The sequence below is a fragment of the Gopherus evgoodei genome, chromosome 1 (genome assembly GCF_007399415.2).
Source record: "Gopherus evgoodei ecotype Sinaloan lineage chromosome 1, rGopEvg1_v1.p, whole genome shotgun sequence".
NCBI classification, from domain to species: domain Eukaryota; kingdom Metazoa; phylum Chordata; order Testudines; family Testudinidae; genus Gopherus; species Gopherus evgoodei.
The window spans coordinates 44,888,127-44,910,998 of NC_044322.1; the positions used below are offsets into that span (position 1 = coordinate 44,888,127).

The window sequence follows — 22,872 nt, forward strand, 5'->3', positions numbered from 1 at the left end:
ACAAAACATTATGGTGTGTTTTTTTTTTTCAAAAGTTTACATTTAAACATTGATTTAATACAGCTTTGAAACTTTACTATGCTTTCCCTTTTTTTTTAGTAGTTTACATTTAACACAGTACTGTGCTTTATTTGCTTTTTTTTTTTTAAATTTGTGTGTGTCTGTGTCTTTGTTGTTGCTGCCACCTGATTACATACAACCTGGATTGTTAAGTTAAATCATAGAATCATAGGACTGGAAGGGACTTCGAGAGGTCATCTACTCCAGTCTGCCGCACTCATGGAAGGACTAAGTATTATCTAGACCAGGGGTTCTCACAGCAGATTTTTTGGTGGCCTCAAAGTGCAGCCACCAACTCTTGCTGGTGGCTGTGCTGACAATTTTTTCTTAAAATACTTAATTACCTTTAGAAAAAACAAATATATATGCATGTACACATGTCCAAATCATTGTAATTTATTGAATATTTTTGCAGACTCAGTAATAAAAATAATGTATAGTTGTCTCTCTGCTTTACAGGACCTTAACAGAATAGAAACACAAATAAAGTGCTCTGCAGGTTCTTGTCTTTTTTGTTGTTGTTTCTTTTGCTTGTTTTGGTTGCTTTTGTTAAAATATTTGCTAGCTAGTAAGTCTACTGCTGTCAAAAGTGGTATTAATAAATATACAAATATCACTTTTCACAACAGCAGACTTACTTAGTCCTGGCAAGCCCGGGACAAATTAAGCCTTGGATAGGGAGTTCGGTAGGGGGGATGTAGGGCACATTATGCATGACGGGCTGGCAGGGGCCAGGGGTGATAGAGGGTAGCCCTGCATTTGGGGGTTTGAGCCCTGTGACCAGAGCCTGCTGCCTGCCACCCCAGAGCTGGAGCCCGAGCCTACATCCCAAGGAAGGTGGGGAACTTACTAGCTACCTGCTGCTCTAGCATTTGTGTCTCCTATTGGTGGCCATTGGGGGAAAGGGGGGAAAGCAATGGTCCTGCCCCATCACTGCCACAGAGGTTGTGGCTGCAAGAAAAGCCCCTGGTGGCCACATGCCTTAGACTCTCCAGTCTATCTTGCCACCTAGGCACACTGGTTTTAATGATAAATGGTTACTTAAGCCGAAAATCACACAATATTCAGGTTGCTTCCAGTCCCAAGAGACTAGTCACTTACCCCAGATTGATCTGTATCTTAGATCTCACACCAAAGAGAACGCCTGTAGCCAATCCTGTAATAAACTAACTTAAAGGTTTATTAACTAGAAAAAGAAATAAGAGAATTATTTCCAGGCTAAAGCAAGCAAACATAAACACAAATGAGTTACCATCTATGATTTTTAAAGATACTACATCTCTGTCAATTCAAGATGGCTTTCAGGGTGGACCCAGAGAGTAACTCCTGGGGGTCTCTGCCTCTCAGTTTAGAGTCTCTGGCCCTGTCAGAGGTCAAACAGCAGAGAGATGTAACATCTTCCTGTGTCTTTTTTTCCGTTCTGTCATTCAGCCTCCAAGTCCATAGACCAGCTTCCTTGCTTGTGGTATTTCTAAGGTGTGATAGGGCCATTAATCAGTCCTTTGTATTGCGATGTTCCCGTCTGATTTTGATTGTTCTTCTGGATGGTGGAGCAAATATTTTCAGTTATAAAGCAAAACTTACATATTTCCTTATAGCATGGAATACAGACATTACAAAATAAGTTTAATGCATTAGCAATTTACAAGCATTCTATAGAGTCTAAACACATTCTTATAAGACTAATACTTGTTTTGAGCAACACATAAGTGAACTGCTCTGGTCTCCAGCTATGAATTTGTCATTTCTTAACTAATGCCTGCAGCCTTGGTACCTGGCCTGCCAGTGTCACATATCACTCCCTAGTCTTTGTGTCATCTGCAAATTTTGTTGATGATTTTATGTTTCCACTGATAAAAATGTAAAATATCATAGGGTCAAGAACTGATCCCTATGGGACCCCACTAGAAACACATTCACTTGATGATTCCCTGTTTACATTGCATTTTGAGACCTGTCCATTAATCCATTTAATTGTGCCATGTTCATTTTATGTCATTCTGTTTTTTTAATCATTGTACGGTACCAAGTCCCATGCCTTACAGAAGTCTAAGTATATTACATCTACACTATTACCTTTATCAACAAAACTTGTAATCTCGTAAAAAAAAAACAACCAAAACCGTATTTTTACAGGATCTGTTTTTTTCCATAAACCATGTTGATTAACATAAAGAATTAAAGAAGGACAAAATAGTTCATTATTTAAGTCCTGCATCATGTGCTGTAGTATTTGCCAAAGATCAGTGTCAGGTTGACAGGCCTGTAATTACACAGGATGTCCTGTTAATCCATATAAAAGATTAACACACAACATTAGCTTTCTCCCTGTCCTCTGGAACGTCTCCAAAGTTCCAAGATTTATTGAAAAGCAACATTAATGGTCCAGTGAGCTCTTCAGCCAGCTCTTTTAAAACTTTTGCATGCAAGTTATATGGACCTGCTGATTTAAAAATTCCTAACTGTAGTAATTCCTATATAGCATTCCCCTAAGTTACTATTTGAATGAAAATGTTTCATCACATGATATTACTTATATAATCTGATTTTCCTAAGTAAAGAAATGTTTTCTCTTTTCTGCATTAATATTGACAATTCTACCATTTTTATTTAGTAAAAGACCAATTCCATTGTTAAGGGTTTATTTTTTTTGTTTTAATGTACTTATAACTCTGCCTTCATTGTCTTTAACTCTGTTGGTCATAGAGTTCTCCATGTGTCCTTTTGCTTCCTTTATCAATTTTCTACAATTCATAACTTCTGATTTATATTCATTGCTATCAACTTGCTAATTCTTCCATTTATTATATATGTTTGAGATCAAGACATGAGGTGAAATCAAGTGATTCTTGTACTCTCCTACCAAGCCCTGGAGAATAATCCCCTGCTAACTACCCATGATTGCCTCAGCAAATCTGATTTAAGATCAGACATTCTGCCTTCTGGAAGCAATGACCGTGGTAATGAGAGACCAATCATCCTTCTTTAAGCAAAATATTATTTATTAGAGTAAAAGCCTTTAAGAAAAATATACTTTAAACATAATAAACTAGCCTTTATGAATGGCTACTTTTCCCTAAAACTTACCATTCCCTGAGTCTGGGAAGATCCAGCTCCTTCAGACTCCTCCATCGAGCCTGACAACATGTCTGTCTTTCAGAGCTCACTGACAATTTAGCCCCACTTCTACTTCTGAGAAGCTCTTTTTAATTTAGTCCTTTTCATCTCTAGTTTCTGGCCTGGCAAAACAGCTGTGTCACTTTGGCCTTGAGCCTGGAAGTATGCCATTGTCTTATAATTGCCACCCCAAGTGTTCAGCAAGAGTTTGCTTTGCTTATCTAGGGAGACATGTTGCCTTTCTCTTTGTTCTTCCTGCAACCCCTTCTTATAGCCATACATTTGTACATGAAGGTCTTATAACACGATGTACAACAACTTCCCTTCACTGACTAGGTCCCATATAGCATCCATAAAATTGTTACATCTCATTATTCTTAGAATATTACTCAGCAGTTCCTGTAGTATTCGTAACATTATTACATATCAGCTTCTTTTCCCTCTACCCTACACAAAGAGGTCCTGACTTGTCTTGAATCAACACACTGACATAGATTCCCATGCCATTAAAATATAAAAGTAAAGTAGTTCAGCCACCTAATTGCACCTAATATTTTATCCCTCTTATATGGCAAAGATGACTTTCCTTTTTAATAGATATTTTCTCTCTTGTCCAGTGATTCTACAGTGAGCTTATACTACATTCTACTATGTGAAATCCAAGTGAATAGTAGACTTTCTGCCACTTGTATTACTAAAGAACGTGAATTCTTGTATATAGACTCAGCGTGATATTTTCATTCAGACACGCTTTGGGCATTCTAACGAGCTTTCTACATCACATTTTTAATTGTTTTTTTTTATTTAGATTGTAGCAGTTGGATGTAACATTAACATTTTTTCAAACAGACAAACCTCAAAGAAGAGCACTGAGATCGCGCGCACTCACCAGACAGCAGATTCATAGTTTGCAAGATGGTGCAGAACTTTATGAAGCAATTCAGAATGCATCTGATCCTGGTTGTATGGAGGTAATTATTAATTGTGAATATTACCCTCAAATACATGTGGAATCAACATTGTTTTTATTCAGTAGTAGTTTCTGCTGGATTCAAGGACATGCTATGACCTTAAATTAGTATTGCCTTCTTGTGAGGTGTTCTGCAATGTGCTGATCATTAAATAAGAACTCAGATTAAAATAATTTTAAGAGTGCATAACGGATTCAAAGGTTCCTTTTCCTTCCAGACCAGAGTATTACAGTTGCAGCCCCCTGGCAATTCACTGTGCTTATCCCAGCAGATCTGACTTTTAGTCCAGCACCTGCAGTTCTGCTCTCTGTGACAGCATTTACCAGTGACCAGCCAGCTTTTACAAAGCCCAGTATATTTATTTTGGATAAAGGCATTGTAGAGGAAACGTAATAAAACAATAAATCATCTATGTGCGTGCTAAGTTTAACAGGTGTCAACCATCTTCAGTGTGGTGACCCCAGTGTTTTCAAAGTCCTTCAAACTCTTCCGTCAGGGTTTTGCCCTCTTAGTTACAGTCTCTTGTAAGGTTGTGGATGAAGTGAGGGATCTCTGAGTCAATTCAGACTGACACTTTATTACAATTTGGGGGCTTGTTCCTGAGGACTCATGAAACAGTTGTGACTAGTCAGTGCCCTTTTCCCTAGGGGGAAAAGCTTTAAAGATTGGATATCTACGTAATTGGCAGTGGGACTCTGCATTAATCAACCCCTATCCCTGTGATTCCATAGGAAACACATACAGGGAACCAGGAGCATAAAGATACACACATAAAACTTATTAATACAAAGGTCTATGAATATTATGTGTCCATAGCATTTGGCATATCTCATTGTAATAGTCTTTGAAGTTTTCCTTGTTTCCAAGGTCTCACATCTGTCATATCTCATTTAAAGAGATGAGTAACAATACAAGAGGGGATGGGGGAACTGAGTCACACATTCTTTTTTAAAAATAAATCAGAAGTTTCCCAGTTCTCCACAGAAACTAACATATTGATAAAAATAAATATAAAAGATGTTTATTGAATGTAATAAATATTTTACTAGTGGATTTATAAGGTGTGAAAAGAACTGAACAGAAATTTTTTGACTAAACAGTTTCATCAGAAAATGCCAGTTTGTCACACTCAAAATTTCTTCTGAAAATGAGACAGGTCCAGCTAACTTTCACTCAGTCACAGGCACATTTCCAGAGCTACCCTTCCTGCTAGGGTTCTAACGGAACCCAACTAGGTCCACCATGCAGTCTGCTTATGGGCCAGGGACCTCGGGTTTTTAGGGTACCTGGCTTCCAACATTTCTGCTTCAGAGCTAGGAGCCTGGCAGCCTTGGAGGTTCTGGGAGCCCTGGCTCAAACTGTGGCTCTGAGTTGAGCCTCTCAGCTCTGCAGTCTGTTTATGTTTTGGTCTTACTGTTTAGTGGCGGGAAGCAGTGAAACTGACATGAATCATGTCAAGTTCACTGGCAGCTGCTGGTGATTGGGGAGCATGCTTTGTTTCAAAAACACTATTTCAGTGTCTCCCAAACACAATTTTTTTGAATCTGCCTATTTCATGAGAAAATTTGTAATATTTGGTTTCAGTTTGAATGAATCTGAAACCAAATTTCAAAATACAGAAATTCCCTATGAATGGAAAATTCCAAATTTTGATCAGCTCTTCTCTGGAGTTAAGTGTCCAACTATGAACGGTGAAATTTTACAAACCTGTAAATACAGGTTATTGAAATTATTTTCATAATTTTTTATATTATTTATTTATTATTAGGGCTGTCGATTAATCACAGTTAACTCACATGATTAATTCAAAAAAAGTAATTGTGATTTAAAACATTAATCATTAATTGCACTGTTAAACAATAGAATACCAATTGACATTTATTAAATACTTTTGGATTTTTTTCTACATTTTCAAATACATCGATTCAATTGCAGCACAGAATACAAAGTGTACAGTGCTCACTTTATATTATTTTTATTACAAATATTTGCACTGTAAAAATGATAAAAGAAATAGTATTTTTCAATTCACCTCATACAAGTATCTTTATCATGAAAGTGCAACTTATAATTGTAGGGTTTTTTGTTACATAACTGCACTCAAAAACAAAACAATGTGAAACTTTAAAGCCTACAAGTCCACTCAGTCCTACTTCTCGTTCAGCCAACCATTAAGAGAAACAAGTTTGTTTATGTTTACAGGAGATAATACTGCCCACTTCTTAATTACAGTGTCACCTGAAAGTGAGAACAGGCATTCACATGGCACTGTTGTAGCTGACATCGCAAGCTATTTACGTGCCAGATGCACTAAAGATTCATATGCCTCTTCATGCTTCAGCCATTGTTCCAAAGGACATGCTTCCATGCTGATGAGGCTCATTTAAAAAAATAACGTGTTAATTAAATTTGTGACTGAACTCCTTGGAGGAGAATTGTATGTCTCCTTCTCTGTTTTACCCTCATTCTGCCATATATTTCGTGTTATAGCAGTCATGGATGATGACCCAGCACATGTTGTTCGTTTTACAAACACTTTCACTGCAAATATGACAAAATTCAAAGAAGACACCAATGTGAAATTTCTAAAGATAGCTACAGCACTCGATGGAAGATTTAAGAATCTGAAGTGCTTTCCAGAATGTGAGAGGGATGAGGTGTAGAGCATGCTTTCAGAAGTCTTAAAAGAGCAACACTCCAATGCGAAAACTACAGACCCTGTACCACCAAAAAAGAAAATCAACCTTCTGCTGGTGGCATCTGACTCAGATGATGAAAATGAACATGCGTTGGTCCACACTGCTTTGGATCATTATCAAGCAGAACCCATCATCAGCATGGACGCATGTCCTCTGGAATGGTGGTAGAAGCATCAAATGACATATGAATCTTTAGAGCATCTGGCATGTAAATATCTTGCGACAGCGGCTACAACAGTGCCATGCAAATGCCTGTTCTCACTTTCAGGTGACATTGTAAACAAGAAGTGGGCAGCATTATCTTCTTCTGCAAATGTAAACAAACTTGTTTGAGCGATTGGTTGAACCAGAAGTGGGATTGATTGGACTTGTAATCTAAACTCTGAAGTTTTCCATTGTTTTATTTTTGAATGCAGGTTTTTTTGTACATAATTCTACATTTGTAGATTCAACTTTCATGATAAAGAGATTACGCTGCAGTACTTGTATTAGGTACATTGAAATATACTGTTTCTTTTGTTTTTACAGTGCAAATATTTGTATTAAAAATAAATATAAAGTGAGCACTGTACACTTTGTGTTCTGTGTTGTAATTCAAATAAATATATTTGAAAGTGTAGAAAGCATACAAAAATAAATAAATGGTATTCTATTATTAACAACTCAATTAATCATGATTAATTTTTATAATCACCTGATTAATCACAATTGATTTTTTTAACTGCTTGACAGCCCTAATTATTAGTAGTAGCTAACTAATTTTTCTACTTGAGTGAATATTTACCAAATATTTGTGGTGCAGTGACAATTGGTGCTTCTTCTTCGAGTGATTGCTCACATCCATTCCAGTTAGGTGTGCGCGCCGCGCGTGCACGTTCGTCGGAAACTTTTTACCCTAGCAACTCCAGTGGGCCGGCAGGTCGCCCCCTGGAGTGGCGCCGCCATGGCACCCAATATATATCCCTGCCGGCCCGCCTGCTCCTCAGTTCCTTCTTACCGCCGTGTCGGTCGTTGGAACTGTGGAGCGCGGCATAGCTGTCCTCCACGTCCCTAGCTCTCCTAGTTTCTATCGCTTGTTTATCGCTTATCTCTAGTTCTATAGATAGTTGTTAATTAGTATTGTTAAGTAGATAGTTTAGTAAATAGCTGTTAAGTAGTTCCTGGCCGGGGGGCTTAGCCCTTCCCGGCACCGGGCGCCAGGCTCATGCCTGTTTCGCCAGGCTTCAAGCAGTGTGCGGCCTGCAAGAAGCCCATGCCTACCAGCGATCCCCACGAAGCGTGCCTGAAGTGCCTCGGGGAATCGCACAGATCTGACAAGTGCCGCATCTGTAAGGCTTTTAAGCCGAGGACAAAAAAGGAGAGGGATCAGAGGCTCCGAACTCTCCTAATGGAGGCGGCACTTGACCCGTCGACTTCGCAGACCGTGGTTTCGGCACCGGCACCGGATCGCTCCGGCACCGAGAAGACTCCTCGGCACCGACCTTCTCCGGCACCGGAATCAGTGCCTAGGCCGTCGAAGTCTAATACTCCGGCCAGGCAGACCCGGCTTGAACGCCCGGCCTCGACATCGGCCGCGGCGCCGCCGACACCGTCAGCACCGTTGACTCCGGGCCCGGCGGGTCTGTTGAGTCCGGTGCCGCCGAGCTCCCCCATGAGATCTGGGGTTGAGATAATGGTCCCATCCACACCGGAGACCTTCGCCTCGGCTCGGGACCTTATTGCCCTGACGGAGCCTACTCGGCTGCCACCCCCGGTTCCTCCGGTGCGGGTCACGTCCAGAGGCAAGCCCATGATGTCGGCACCGCCCTCGGACAGTCGTTCGCCATCCAGGCCCCGACGTCTTGGGCGCTCCAGATCCCGACGCCGCTCGCAGTCCCGGCACCGCTCCCCTCAGCGGTACCGGTCGCACTCGCGGCACCGGTCGGCATCGAGACGGTCGCGGTCAGGCTCCAGTCGACACCGGCACCGCGACTCCAGGAGCAGGTCCCGACGCTCCTCGCCGCACCGGTCGACCTCCCGGCACCGAGCTGGTGGCAGGTCCCGGTCCCGATCTCGCTCGACCTCCCGGCACCGAGCTGGTGGCAGGTCCCGGTCCCGGTCGATCTCCCGGCACCGAGCTGGTAGTAGGTCCCGGCACCGAAGCAGCGCCCGGCACCGTGACAGATCCCGGTCCCGAAGCAGCGCCCGGCACCGTGACAGATCCCGGTCCCGAAGCAGCGCCCGGCACCGTGACAGATCCCGGTCCCGAAGCAGCGCCCGGCACCGTGACAGATCCCGGTCCCGGCACCGTTATGACTCCCGGCACCGGTCCCCGGCACCGAGACGATCCTCCGTGCCGGCCCGCGCAGACCCGTACCATCCAGGGTCGGCCCCGCCGTGGCCCTCCAGGCAGCCGTCCGTGTCCTCCCAGACGGACAGCGGCTATGCGCTGGGCACCGACCGGCAGGCGGCGCTGTTTGCTGATCCGCCGCTGCAGGACCAAGGCCCCCCACAGTGGGGATTCTGGACACCCTGGGCGTACCATCAGGCCCAGGGCCCCCAGCAGCTCCCTGCTAGGCCGGCGACTGCGGAGCGTAGGGCCCCTGAAGCCTCTTTGTCTCGCCCCCCTCCCTCCCCGGAAGGGGACGAAGGGTCCAAACAGCAGGACTCCGCTGCGGCTCCGGAGACAGAGGCGAGGGCTGAGGAAGACCCTCAGTTGGACACTATTGTGCCTGGGGTCTCATCATCCTCCTCCCCGGATGAGGCGGTGGCGGGTACCTCCTCCAACAGTCCCCCCCCGCTGGATCTCAGGGCGCACCAGGACCTCCTCAGGCGATTGGCTCAAAACCTGAGTCTGCAGGCAGAGGAGGTCTCGGAGATAGAGGACCCAATTGTTACCATCCTCTCTTCCGATGCTCCCACCAGGGTCGCCCTGCCGTTTATACGGACCATTCAGGCCAATGCCAATACTATCTGGCAGTCCCCGGCCTCCATCCCTCCGACAGCGAAAGGAGTCGAGAGGAAGTACATGGCCCCTTCTAAGGGGTACGAATATTTACATGTTCACCCGACTCCCGGTTCACTGGTAGTGCAATCGGTGAACGATAGGGAGCGTCACGGCCAGGAGGCTCCGGCCCCCAAATCCAGAGAAGCCAGGCGGATGGACCTCCTTGGCCGTAAGGTGTATTCGGCTGGGGCGCTGCAGCTCAGGGTCTCTAACCAACAGGCCCTGCTGAGCAGATACGCCTTTAACTCCTGGGTGGCAGTGGACAAATTTAAGGAGCTGCTGCCACAGGATGCTCGCCAAGAGTTCACGGCCATCTTGGACGAAGGCAAGAAGGTCGCGCGCACGGCCTTGCAAGCCTCCTTGGACGCTGCGGACTCGGCTGCCCGTACCCTCGCGTCAGGAGTTACGATGCGTCGCGTTTCCGGCCTTCCGCCAGAGCTCCAGCACACGATACAGGACCTTCCTTTCGAAGGCCAGGGCCTGTTTTCCGATAAGACAGACCCCAGACTTAAGAGTTTAAAGGACAACCGGGTCATTGCGCGGTCCCTCGGGATGCACACCCCCGTGACACAGCGTAGACCCTTTAGGCCGCAGCAACAGCAGCACCGTCGGCCGTTTTCCCAGTTCCGCCAGCGGCAGGACCCTTACAGGCGCCGCGGCAGGAACGGGAGGCGCAGGCAGTCGGGGAACCAAGGGGGGCAGAACCAAGGCTCCTCAAAACCCCCGCCTGGTCCTAAGCCTTCATTTTGAAGGTGCGCTCGAGGGCGCAGTAACAGTTTCCCCTACGGATCCTTCCCCTCCGTTTTCCAACCGCCTTTCGTTTTTCCTCCCGGCGTGGTCCCAAATAACATCGGACCGCTGGGTCTTGAGCGTGGTGCAGACGGGGTACCGCCTGCAGTTTGTTTCGTTCCCTCCTTCCCGCCCTCCTTCCTCGTCCCTCTTCAGGGACCCCTCTCACGAGCAATTCCTTCGGCAGGAGGTGCGGACGCTCCTCAGCAAAGGAGCTATAGAGGCGGTTCCCGAAAACGAGAAAGGCAAGGGGTTTTATTCCCGCTATTTTCTGATCCCCAAGGCCAAGGGGGGCCTCAGGCCTATCCTCGACCTGCGAGAACTCAACAAATACCTCGTGAAGTTGAAGTTCCGCATGGTATCCCTGGGGACCATCATTCCATCCCTGGATCCGGGAGACTGGTACGCCGCCCTCGACATGCAGGACGCGTATTTCCACGTTGCCATTTGGCCACGCCACAGACGCTTCCTCCGCTTCGTTGTGGGGGCTCGTCATTATCAATTTGCGGTCCTCCCGTTTGGCCTGTCCACGGCCCCGAGGGTGTTTACAAAATGCATGGCAGTTGTCGTGGCGCATCTTCGGCGCAACCGTGTCCACGTGTTCCCTTATCTGGACGATTGGTTGATTCGGGGCACGTTGGAACAGCAGGTGTACAGCCATGTCCGCGTGATCACCGGCATGTTTGCGAGTCTGGGCCTCTTGATAAACACAGACAAGTCCACCCTGAGGCCCACTCAGAAGGTGGAATTTATCGGGGCCGTCCTGGACGCCACTGTGGGCAGGGCCTCGCTGCCTCGGCAGCGGTTCCAGACCATGGCGGCGATCGTTCAACGCTTGCGGTCAGCCCCGTTGACGTCAGTGAGGACATGTCTAACCCTGTTAGGCCACATGGCGGCGTGCACTTTTGTGACCGACTACGCTCGGCTCCGCATGAGGCCTCTCCAGCTGTGGCTTATCAGTCATTACAGACCAAGGCAACCGCTAGACATGTTAATCACAGTCCCCCAGAAGGTCTTAGATTCCCTCGGCTGGTGGGTGGACCAGTCCGTATTGTGTGCGGGTCTTCCCTTTCACCCGTCTCAGCCCTCGGTATCCCTGACAACGGATGCCTCAGATCTAGGCTGGGGGGCCCACCTAGGGACCCTGCGGACGCAGGGCCTATGGTCCCAGGAGGAGGTGGGGCTACATATCAACATGAGGGAGTTGAGAGCGGTCCGCCTTGCTTGCCAAACGTTTTGTCATCAGCTTCAGGGTCGTTGTGTAGCCGTGTTCACGGACAACACGACGACCATGTATTATATCAACAAGCAGGGCGGCACCAGGTCCTCCTCCCTGTGCCTCGAGGCGATACGACTCTGGGACTTTTGCGTAGCCCACTCCATTCACCTCAGGGCTTCCTTCCTTCCCGGAGTACGGAACACGCTGGCGGATCGATTGAGCAGATCCTTCCTGTCACACGAGTGGTCCCTTCGACCGGACGTCGCTCTCTCCATTTTCCGGAGGTGGGGTTATCCCCGGGTGGACCTCTTTGCGTCCAAGGGGAACAGGAAGTGCCAAGCGTTCTGCTCCTTTCAGGGCAGGGAGCCGGGGTCGATAGCGGATGCCTTCCTCATCCAGTGGTCGACCCACCTGTACTATGCGTTTCCTCCGTTCCCTCTGGTTCACAAGGTCCTCCTGAAGGTGCGCAGAGACAGGGCTCGTGTGATCATGGTGGCCCCGGCATGGCCCAGACAGCACTGGTACACCATGCTGCTAGACTTGGCCGTAGCCGACCCAGTTCCCCTGCCCCTTCATCCGGACCTGATTACCCAGGACCATGGGTCCCTCTGTCACCCAGACCTGCAGTCGCTGCACCTAGCGGCGTGGCTCCTGCGTGGCTAACTGGTTCCGAGCTGCGCTGCTCCACGCCTGTGAGAGAGGTGCTCTTGAGCAGCAGGAAACCATCCACAAGAGCCACATATTCGGCAAAATGGAAACGCTTCTCCTGTTGGTGCGTAGAGAGAAATCTCCGCCCTATGGAAGTTTCGGTATCCGAAATCTTAGATTATGTTTGGTCCCTCAAAGAACATGGTCTGGCCTTATCGTCGTTGCGAGTCCATCTGGCAGCTATCTCCACCTTTCACCCGGGTGCGGACGGTCGCTCCGTTTTTTCTCACCCGACGGTGTCGAGATTCCTTAAGGGGCTGGAACGGTTATTCCCTAACGTCCGTCCCCCTGCTCCAACCTGGGATCTTAACCTGGTGTTGTCCCGGCTCATGGGGCCCCCCTTTGAGCCGTTAGCTACTTGCTCCCTGCTTTACCTCTCTTGGAAGGCTGCCTTTCTAGTAGCTATCACCTCAGCTAGACGGGTGTCGGAACTCCGAGCCCTTGTGGTGGACCCCCCATACACGGTCTTCCACAAAGACAAGGTGCAGCTTAGACCACACCCTGCCTTTCTACCCAAGGTGGTCTCAGCCTTCCACGTCAACCAAGAGATTTTCCTCCCGGTTTTTTTCCCAAAACCTCACTCCTCAGGCAGGGAGCAGCAGCTCCACTCGCTGGATGTCCGTAGAGCTCTCGCGTTCTACATAGAGAGGACCAAACCCTTCCGCAAATCCCCCCAGCTTTTCGTGGCGGTAGCGGACCGTATGAAAGGGCTTCCTATCTCCTCCCAGAGGTTATCCTCGTGGGTTACGTCCTGTATCAGGACCTGTTATGACTTGGCCCATGTCCCTACGGGCCGTGTGACTGCGCATTCTACCAGGGCGCAGGCGTCGTCGCTGGCTTTCCTGGCCCGTGTGCCCATCCAGGAAATCTGTCGGGCAGCGACCTGGTCATCGGTCCACACCTTTGCTTCCCACTACGCCCTGGTCCAGCAGTCGAGAGAGGATGCGGCCTTCGGAACTGCAGTGCTCCATGCCGCGACTTCTCACTCCGACCCCACCGCCTAGGTATGGCTTGGGAGTCACCTAACTGGAATGGATGTGAGCAATCACTCGAAGAAGAAAAGACGGTTACTCACCTTTGTAACTGTTGTTCTTCGAGATGTGTTGCTCACATCCATTCCACACCCGCCCTCCTTCCCCACTGTCGGAGTCGCCGGCAAGAAGGAACTGAGGAGCGGGCGGGCCGGCAGGGATATATATTGGGCGCCATGGCGGCGCCACTCCAGGGGGCGACCTGCCGGCCCACTGGAGTTGCTAGGGTAAAAAGTTTCCGACGAACGTGCACGCGCGGCGCGCACACCTAACTGGAATGGATGTGAGCAACACATCTCGAAGAACAACAGTTACAAAGGTGAGTAACCGTCTTTTCTCACCATGCTTGTGTTTCCCTCCCCCATGTAATTATAACAAGACCTCTGTAAGAACCTAGTACATACAAAAATCACTAAAGTAACTGAGTAGCAGTTTCAGAGAGATTCAACAAACAAATCTATACTTTCAATACAACCAGTTCAGCAAACAATGTAATTAATGTTAATGTTTGTAGTTTTATGCCCTTATCCTATTTTATGTTTGTGCAAAAGGAATTGATCCAGGTTTGCTTTCTACTAAAGTAAACAAAGCTAAACAAACCCATTATGTGACCCTCAAAACTCATGTACTTTTCACCTAAGTGATTGCTGTCTTTGCTCCCAGTCTTCCTCCTTTTCCTGCTCCAGCCTGTGTTTGCCATTTCTCCCAATCTTAATTCAAGCACAGACACTTAGTGATATGCTAAGTAGTGAGTAGTCCCATTGTGTCTATTATAAAGCAGAGCATGTGCCTAAGCATTTGTAGGATCAAGGCTTTTGACTGTAATAAGATCATAGAGTCTGTGACTTTGAGTTTGTCAGTGTTTTGTAAAATGTATGTATTTATGATGCTGTAAAATGCTTATTATTTGCATTCCAGTAATACCTAGAGGGCCTAACCAAGATCGTGGCCCCTTTGTGTTATAATATATATAATACTTCTGAAATCCTGTTGTTATATTAATGAAATGAAAATTAATCTTGTATATTTAGAGAAGACTTTATCTATCTATGACAGACTTTTTTACTGATAGACACATAAAGCTGAGTGGGTTTGCCCTTTGTGGTTACAGGGATGTCTTAGTGAAGAGCAGTTAAAAGCCTTGAATACTCATAGACAGATGTTGAATGATAAGAAGCAAGCTCAGATACAAGCAGAATTCAAGAAGGCTATAGAGTCTGCTGAACAGGAGGAACATGGTTGCTCCAAAAGGGATGTGTCTACTGTATGGAAGTTACGTATTGTGGATTACAGAAGACAAGAAAAAGATAAAGGTTAGTACTGAAAGATGTAAACAACTTCAATTTTCACCATAATAGGCCAATTTAAGCACTTGGGATGGGGTGGAGATTAAAGATTAATAATCAAGGCATGGTCCAACACTTAAAGAAATACCTTGCCTCAGTTTTTTAATAAAGGTAATGAAGAGTTTAGGTAGTGGCAGGGTGGCTAATGGGAATGAGGATGTGGAAGTGGAAATTACCACATCAGAGGTGGAAGTCAAATTTAGCAGCTTAATGGGACCAAAGGAGGGGGCCCAGATAATCTCCATCTAAGAATATTAAATGAACTGGCACATGGTCAGGCTTGACAAAGCCCTGGCTGGGATGATTTAATTGGGGATTGGTCCTGCTTTGAGCAGGGGTTTGGACTAGATCAATGCTCCTCAAAGCCGGTCCGCCACTTGTTCAGGGAAAGCCCCTGGTGGTCTGGGCTGCTTTGTTTACCTGCTGCGTCCGCAGGTTTGGCCGATCGCAGCTCCCACTGGCTGAGGTTCACCGCTCCAGGCCAGTGGGGGCTGCGGGAAGGGTGGCTAGCACATCCCTTCGCCCGCACTGCTTTCCACAGACTGCATTGGCCTGGGAAGGTGAACCACAGCAAGTGGGAGCCACGATCGGTTGAACCTGTGGACACGGCAGGTAAACAAACCGGCCTGGACCGCCAGGGGCTTTCCCTGAACAAGTGGTGGACCGGCTTTGAGAAGGTTAGGGGTCTATTACAGTAGTGGGTGGGTGAAGTTCTTTGGCCAGCAATGTGCAGGAGGACAGACTAAATTATCATGATGGCCCCTTCTGACCTTAAAATCTATGAGTCTATAAATTCAACGGAGTTACACCAAGAATGAATTTTTAAGTTGAAATTTTTTGAGGCTTCCATGTTACTGCATACTAATATGTTTTCTAATCTTACATTTCAGCCATTATATTGACTATATGGCGTCCATTATTGGATGTATGTTCCCTGTTAAAAGAAGGTGGTCGGTACAGAATATACCAGCTAGTAGCTTCGCAATCCAAAGGCAAATCAGACACTGTTAATGTACAGTTAACATCCACAAACAAAACTCAATACCTGCAACTACAGGTAAAAACTTTTAACTGTAAAATATATGTATAACAGCATAAACAATATAAGCTCGATGGCATAAATATTTAAAGTTCTATTTCTTCAGGCTTCGCAAGAGGTGCTGTTGCAGATTTATATTCCAAGGAAGGCTCTGCCATTCAGAATGTTGTTGGATCCATCTTTTCAACCAGCCTGTGCTGAAGTGGATTTAGTGGGATTTGTAGTTTCTGTTAGCAAGAGAACAGGTATGTTGTGCATTGTGTCCAAATTTTTTCATGTTTAAACAGATCATATTAAAAATCTAGCAACTTTCCTAGCTGATCTTGGTATTGTATCTGCAGGTTTATAACTGTCTAATGTTTAGGTTAGACAGGCCAAACCATAGAATCATAGAAATGTAAGCCTGGAAGGGACCTTGAGAGGTTGTCAAGTCCAGCCACCTCTGCTGAGGGAGGACCAAGTAAACTTAGACCATTCCTGACTAGCGTTTGTCCAACCTGTTCTTAAAGGCCTCCAATTGTGAGGATTCCATAAAATCCCTTGGAAGCCTATTCCCTTACCCTTATAGGCTATATCAGGGGTCAGCAACCTTTGGCACGCGGCTTTCCAGGGTAAGTACCCTGGTGGGCCGGGCTGGTTTGTTTATCTGCCGCATCCGCAGGTTCGGCTGATCGCAGCTCCCACTGGCTGTGGTTTGCTGTCCCAGGCCAATGGGGGCTGCGGGAAGCAGCGCGAGCTGAGGGATGTGCTGGCTGCCACTTCCTGCTGCCCCAATTGGCCTGGAGCGGCTCCATGTGCCATGCTAGCACAGGTAACAATAGCTGAGCTTAGCTGTGCCATGTATAAACCCTTCTGAAACTACTGGGTATGTGCTGAGACATGCTGAGTACATAGCCACCAGTTTCAGGTGGGCTTGTACTTAGCATGGCTTAGCCATGTCTCTGCTGCCACTACTAGTGCTACTGAAACTACACTACTATTTAAACTCACACTAGCTTGATGAGTGCTAGCATGATTATCTGTACGCGAACAGGGGGTTCACACCCTACCTTATCGTGTAGATATAGTCATAGCTAGAAAGTTTTTATTTATATCTAACCTACATCTCCCTTACTGCAGATTTAAGCCCATTATTTCTTGTCCTACCTTCAGTGGACATGGAAGACTATTGGTCATGTCCTCTTTGTAACAGCCCTTAATATATTTGAAGAGTGTTGTGGTTCCCTTCCCCCTGCTGCCATCTTCTTTTCTCAAGATTAAACAGGCCCAGATTAACCTTTCCTTATAGGTCAGGTTTTCTAAATCTTCTGTTGGTTTTTGTTGCTCTACTCTGGACTCTCTAATTTGCCCACATCTTTCCTAAAGCATGGCACCCAGAACTGGTTGCAGTTACTCCAGCTGAGGTCTTACCAATGCTGAGTAAAGCAGGACAGTTATCTCTCGTCTCTTACATACGGCTCTCCTGTTAATACACCATGGAATTATATTAGCCTTTTTCGCAACTGCATCACATTGTTGCTTCGTATTCCATTTGTGATCCACTATAACCCCCACATCCTTTTCAGCCTTATGCCACCTAGCCATTTGTTTCCCATTGTGTACCTGTGCATTTGAGTTTTCCTTCTTGAAGTACTTGTCTTTACTGAATTTCGTTTTGTTGATATCAGACCAATTCTACAATTTTTCAAGGTTGTTTTGAATTCCAATCCTGTTCTTCAAAGTGCCTGCAACCTCTCTCAGCTTGGTATCATCTGCAAATTTTATAAGCATACTCTCCACTCCGTTATCCAAGTCATTAATGAAAATATTGAATAGTAAGTACTGACTCCTCTGTGACCCCATTAGATAAGTCCTCCCAGTTTGGCAGTGAACCATTGATAACTACTAGTTTGAGTATGGTCTTTAAACCAGTTGTGCAACTGCCTTACAGTAATTTTATCTAGACCACAGTTCCCTAGTTTGCTTTTGAGAATGTCAGGTGGGACTGTCAAAAGCCTTACTAAAGTCAAGATATATCAGGTCTACAGCTTCCTCCCTATCCACTAGGCCAGTAACCCTGTCAAAGAAAGAAATTAAGTTCGTTTGGTATAATTTGTTCCTGTTAGTCCTTATAACCATGTTATCCTCCAAGTCCTTACAAATTGATTGTGAAATAATTTGTTCCAGTATCCAAGTTAGGCTGACTGGTCTATAATTCTCCAGATCCTCTTTTTTCAAGATAGGTACTATGTTTGCCCTTCTCTGGTCCTCTGGGACTTCGCCTGTCCTCCAGGAGTTCTCAAAGATAATTGCTGATTAATACTTCAGCTAGTTCCTTAAGTACCCTAGGATGAATTTCATCAGGCACTGGCAACTTGAATACATGTAACTTGTCTAAATATTCTTCTTCGAGTACATGCTCATATCGATTCCATTCTAGGTGTGTGTGCACCCACATGCATGGTCATCAGAGAATTTTGCCTTAGCGGTATCTTTAGCGTCAACTGTCATGCCCCCTTGAGTGTTGCGCTCATGCCTTGGTATATAAGGCATTGTCGGCCCTACACCCTCTCAGTTCCTTCTTACCACCTGTAGTGATTAGTCAGAGTGCCTTTCCTTGCATAGTAAGGGCTAGTGGCTTCATCTCTCCTGAGTTAAAGCTTAGGGACTTGTAAGTAGTTAACTTCTAACTACGCTTAACGTTAGAGTCCCAGCAGGGACTTCACCCCAGGACGGGCATGCCCTGTCTCTGAGGTTTAAGCTCTGCGCAGACTATAACAGACCTATGCCTGTAAGTGACCCCCACAGCAACTGCCTCAAGTGCTTGGGGGAATCACATGTGAAGGACAAGTGTCGTATTTGTAAACATTTTCAACCCAGGACTCAGAGTGTGGGATATTCATTTGAGGGCTCTCTTTATGGAGGCTGCCCTCCGTCCGGCTTCCAAGCTGTCCTGCCAAGACTCAACTCCTAGTGCCTCAGTGTGCAGCACACCCCTGGCACTGGGCTCTATCCAGAACCACTCCCCGTCGCCTGTGCCCAGAAAGAAAACTAAGAAACATGGTTCTCCAGCACTGAGCAAGAAAGGCCATGGGACATCGGGCAAAGGACTCAGTTCGGGCCGCCTGGAACTCCGGAGCCATGTGGACGTGCCTCCCCAGTCGGGGCCCTGAGCCCCTTAAAGGATCCATCACCAACTCCCGGGAGCAGTAGGGGACCCAAACTTATGGCAGCATCGACTCATTCCCAAGCTCCCCTGGCACTAAGAAAGCAGAGGCCTTGGCCCACGCCTTAGGCACCACAGGAAACGGCAAAGGCTCCCATGCGAGGGCAAGCCAGCTGCTAAGACCCCACCAGGGGGCAGTGGAGCACTGCTGATTCCCCAAGCCAAGGCAGCGCACACTCTGTCTCTGCGCCGCAGACCTCCAGCATTGCAGCCCAGATCCTCTGGGGCTCACCCTTGGTCACCAGCACAGTGTTCGTGGTCCCCACCATCTTGATGTGGATCATCTGAGGAGGCACCAGTCTCTGTGCTACCAACACCATTCATCTTCTCTGCACAGATCTCCATTGTTTACCCCATGGGAGTCCTCCCCATCTCAATACCAATTCTCCCTCCCTCACACCAGTCCCCCCCGACACTGGCACCGATCTTCCCACTCCAAACACCGGTCTTGGGTGGTGACAGTCAACAGGCAGACACAGGCATTGACGGCTCCACCGTGGTCAGTGGTAGGGGATTCCTCTGGCATGGAAGAGCAGTTTAGTCCCTCACTGAGACTCCATTGGCACAACTGAGCACCTGAGACCACATCGACATCTACGGCACTGCCTTGACAGCATGGTCAGTGTCCTCCCCAGTGGCCTTATTGGAGTGCATGGGCCATGCTAGTGATGACGATGCCCTCTTCGCTCTGCTCGTCTGCCACCACCTCACAACAACAGTTGACTGCACCAGCGGCTCTGGGCTTGGTGCATGAAACACGCTTGGAGGTTGGGGTAGAGGAGACAGTGCCCATCCCAAACCCCCTACCCTCATGGGGGAAGATACCCAAGGGCCTCCCCCAGCAGTAAGTCGTCTGATATTTACTGCCTGCTGACATGACTGCTTTTAGCAATAAATAATTGTGGTTTCAGGCACTTCACTGGTTTGCCAAAATCTCCCCATACACTCTACGGATACTGCTAAGGGAAAAACTTCCGGCACCGGTGCACGTGGCAAGCACACACACCTAATATGAAATAGACATGAGCAATATATCTCGAAGAACACCAGTTACGGAAAAGGTAACTGTCTTTTCTTCTTCCCTGTTAAGTAGAGGGCCTACTCTTTCTTTCATCTTGCTTCCTGATGTATTTATAGAACCTCTTCTTACTGCCTATTATGTCCTTGCTTGGTGTGACTCATTTTGTGCCTTAGTCTTTCTGATTTTGTCCCTATATGCTTGTGCTATACTTTTGTTATATCTCCTTAGCAATTCTTGAACGTTTCCATTTTTGGTAGGATTCCTTTTTGATTTTTCAGGTCATTTAAGAGCTCCTGATGGAGTGATATTGGCTTCTTACTGTTTTTTCTCTTTCCTTTGCATTGGATTAGTTTACATTGTGTCAGCTCTCCTGGACTCCTTTATCCTTCAGATTTTTTCCCCATGGGACATTACCTACTAGTTTTCTCAGTTTTAGTGTCCTTTATTGAAGTCCATTGTCCTTATTCTGCTGCCCTAATTCCTTCTCCTTAGACACATGAAAGCTATCATTTCATGATCACTTTCATCCAAATTACCTTCCACCTTCAGATTTGCCACCAATTCCTCTCTGTTGGTCAGAATGAAGTCTAAAATGGCTGTCCCCCTGCTACTGCCTCAACTTTCTGAAAGAAAAAGTTATCCCAAATACATACTGGAAATTTTGTGGTTTGCCATATTACATTTTCCAACAGCTGTCTGGGAGTTAGTCCCCCATTACTACCAGGTCTTATGTTTTGGATATTTATGTTGTTTGCTCTAGAAATGCCTCATACACCTCCTCCTCCTCCTCCTCCTGATTTGGTGTTCTGTAGTAGACCCTACTATGATAAACCTGCTGATATGGACCTTTCACCATAGTATCTGAGGGCTATCTGCGACTTTAGAAATAGTAACAACAATCTTTCTTCATTCCCTGCCATTTAGGAAAAATATCTTGATTAACTATTTGTTGGGGAAGAACTTAGTGGAGATGAGTTTTGCTTTTAAATTTGGTCATTCTGATCTATTGCAGGAGTGATTCCCTGTGTCTAGGTTTAATAACTGTGAAATTTCTGTCTCCTATACTCATGAGCTCCCCTCTTGATCAGCAGTTGCATGGATCCAATGGAACCTAGCTGTTGGAGGTGATGGTTGCAGAGAGACTGGTGATCTTATTGGTAACTAGGGAAAATCCTAGAGAGGGCTTTTGAATATCAAAACAAAGACCTGGAACTGGACTCAATTCAGTAATGAACTAGTGCAGAGAATGAATTGCACACAAGAGTAATATACTCAAGACAACCTTTCTTGCTAAGCAGATGAGCAGCTATGTTTTCTACCAGTTAGACCTTTTTAAGGTGTCTGGCTTCATTCCTAGATATAAACAGCAGTAAACAAATCTGAAGGTCACAAATATTTGGTCTTTGTGGCAGTTCTGTTCCTAGTAGCATGCAGCACAATCTTCTGGACAGTTACAGATAGAAATGAGCATTTTTTTTTTTTTTTTTGTTGGCATGGTTATTTAGACATCTGGTAGCACTGAATCCATCAGGGAGAACCCCAGGCTACAGACCAACTTTTAGTCTAAGGTCAGATGTCCTTGAGAGTGGGGATGTTATAGCTGAGGCAAGTTCTTTGAAGCATTTCTCTCTCCCTGCCAACATGAGTCTTACCTGGGTTCAGTCAAGTGTTGATTACAACTAGGCATTGAGAAGTCTGGGAAATAGAGCTGGCTTATATTTGACAAAAGGAAATGTAGAGCTGTTTGTTGTTGATGTACTAGTACTGTCTGCATCTCAGCCTGTGGTATCTAACCAGCTGTCTCCAGGACTTTGTGTAGATGTTGAATAGTAAGGAGGAGAGGACTGCGTGTTATGAGACTCTACAGGCAAGGACTCCAGAAGTGGAAGAACAATTGCCCATAATCCTCTTGGTTTGGGCATAGATGAAGGACATTTCAATATCTGGTAATTAGCACTATCAAACGCTGCAGATAGGCACAGCAGGATGAGAATGGCTTTATCTTACTTGTCAGTGGACAGATCATCTACCAGAACAAGCAATGTCTTGATACCATGCCGTGACCTGAAGTTGACCTCTTAAGTCTTCCCTCTCCAGTTTCTTCCAGAATATTGTGCTGTCAACTCTTTTCCTTTTATTGCTTTATCACCAGTCCTGCTGCTGCTGCTTTCTTCCTTTTCTCTTAAAAACAAAAAAAGCTGTGTCTTCAGAGGTTGCTTGCAATGGTATTATCTTCAACTCTCATCTCTGAAGCCCTCAATTGTTCTGCTCAGCTTGATGTGTTTTCTTTCACATAGAAATTAATTAGACAACTACTAAGGGATCTTCTCCAGAAGTTGTTTGTGAAGTATTCTGCTTGCAGATTGTAAAGTATTTTATTCATTTTTGAATAGAGATTTCTCATTGTTCTTTTACTTTCATCTCCTGGTTTAGTCAACTAGTACTTTGCAGACTTAATTTTTGTTTCTACACAAAAGTTGTACTTGAAATTTAAAAAAAAAATATTAATCATTTATAAGTATCCTTCAAATTTTTGCACTAACCAGGTACAAGGATTTACAATGTTTTGGGTTTTCTTTAAAACCCTAAGGCACTTTACCCCACTAGACAGCATAGACATTTTAAATATTAATTTGAGTCCCAGATACATTTGACTTGAAAGGTATTAAAGGCAAAATTCT

At 46.0% G+C, this 22,872-nt stretch overlaps 1 protein-coding gene across 2 annotated transcripts in view; it reads left to right on the top strand.

Annotated features, from left to right (window-relative positions):
* Window positions 1-22,872, top strand: part of BRCA2 (BRCA2 DNA repair associated) — an 84,818-nt gene that overhangs the window by 56,195 nt on the left and 5,751 nt on the right. For both annotated transcript variants that reach the window (XM_030563082.1, XM_030563091.1), the window contains exons 21-24: window positions 4,027-4,148; window positions 14,692-14,893; window positions 15,817-15,983; window positions 16,072-16,210. In XM_030563082.1, the coding sequence (XP_030418942.1) occupies window positions 4,027-4,148; window positions 14,692-14,893; window positions 15,817-15,983; window positions 16,072-16,210 (630 nt within the window). The remainder of the gene's footprint in view (window positions 1-4,026; window positions 4,149-14,691; window positions 14,894-15,816; window positions 15,984-16,071; window positions 16,211-22,872) is intronic.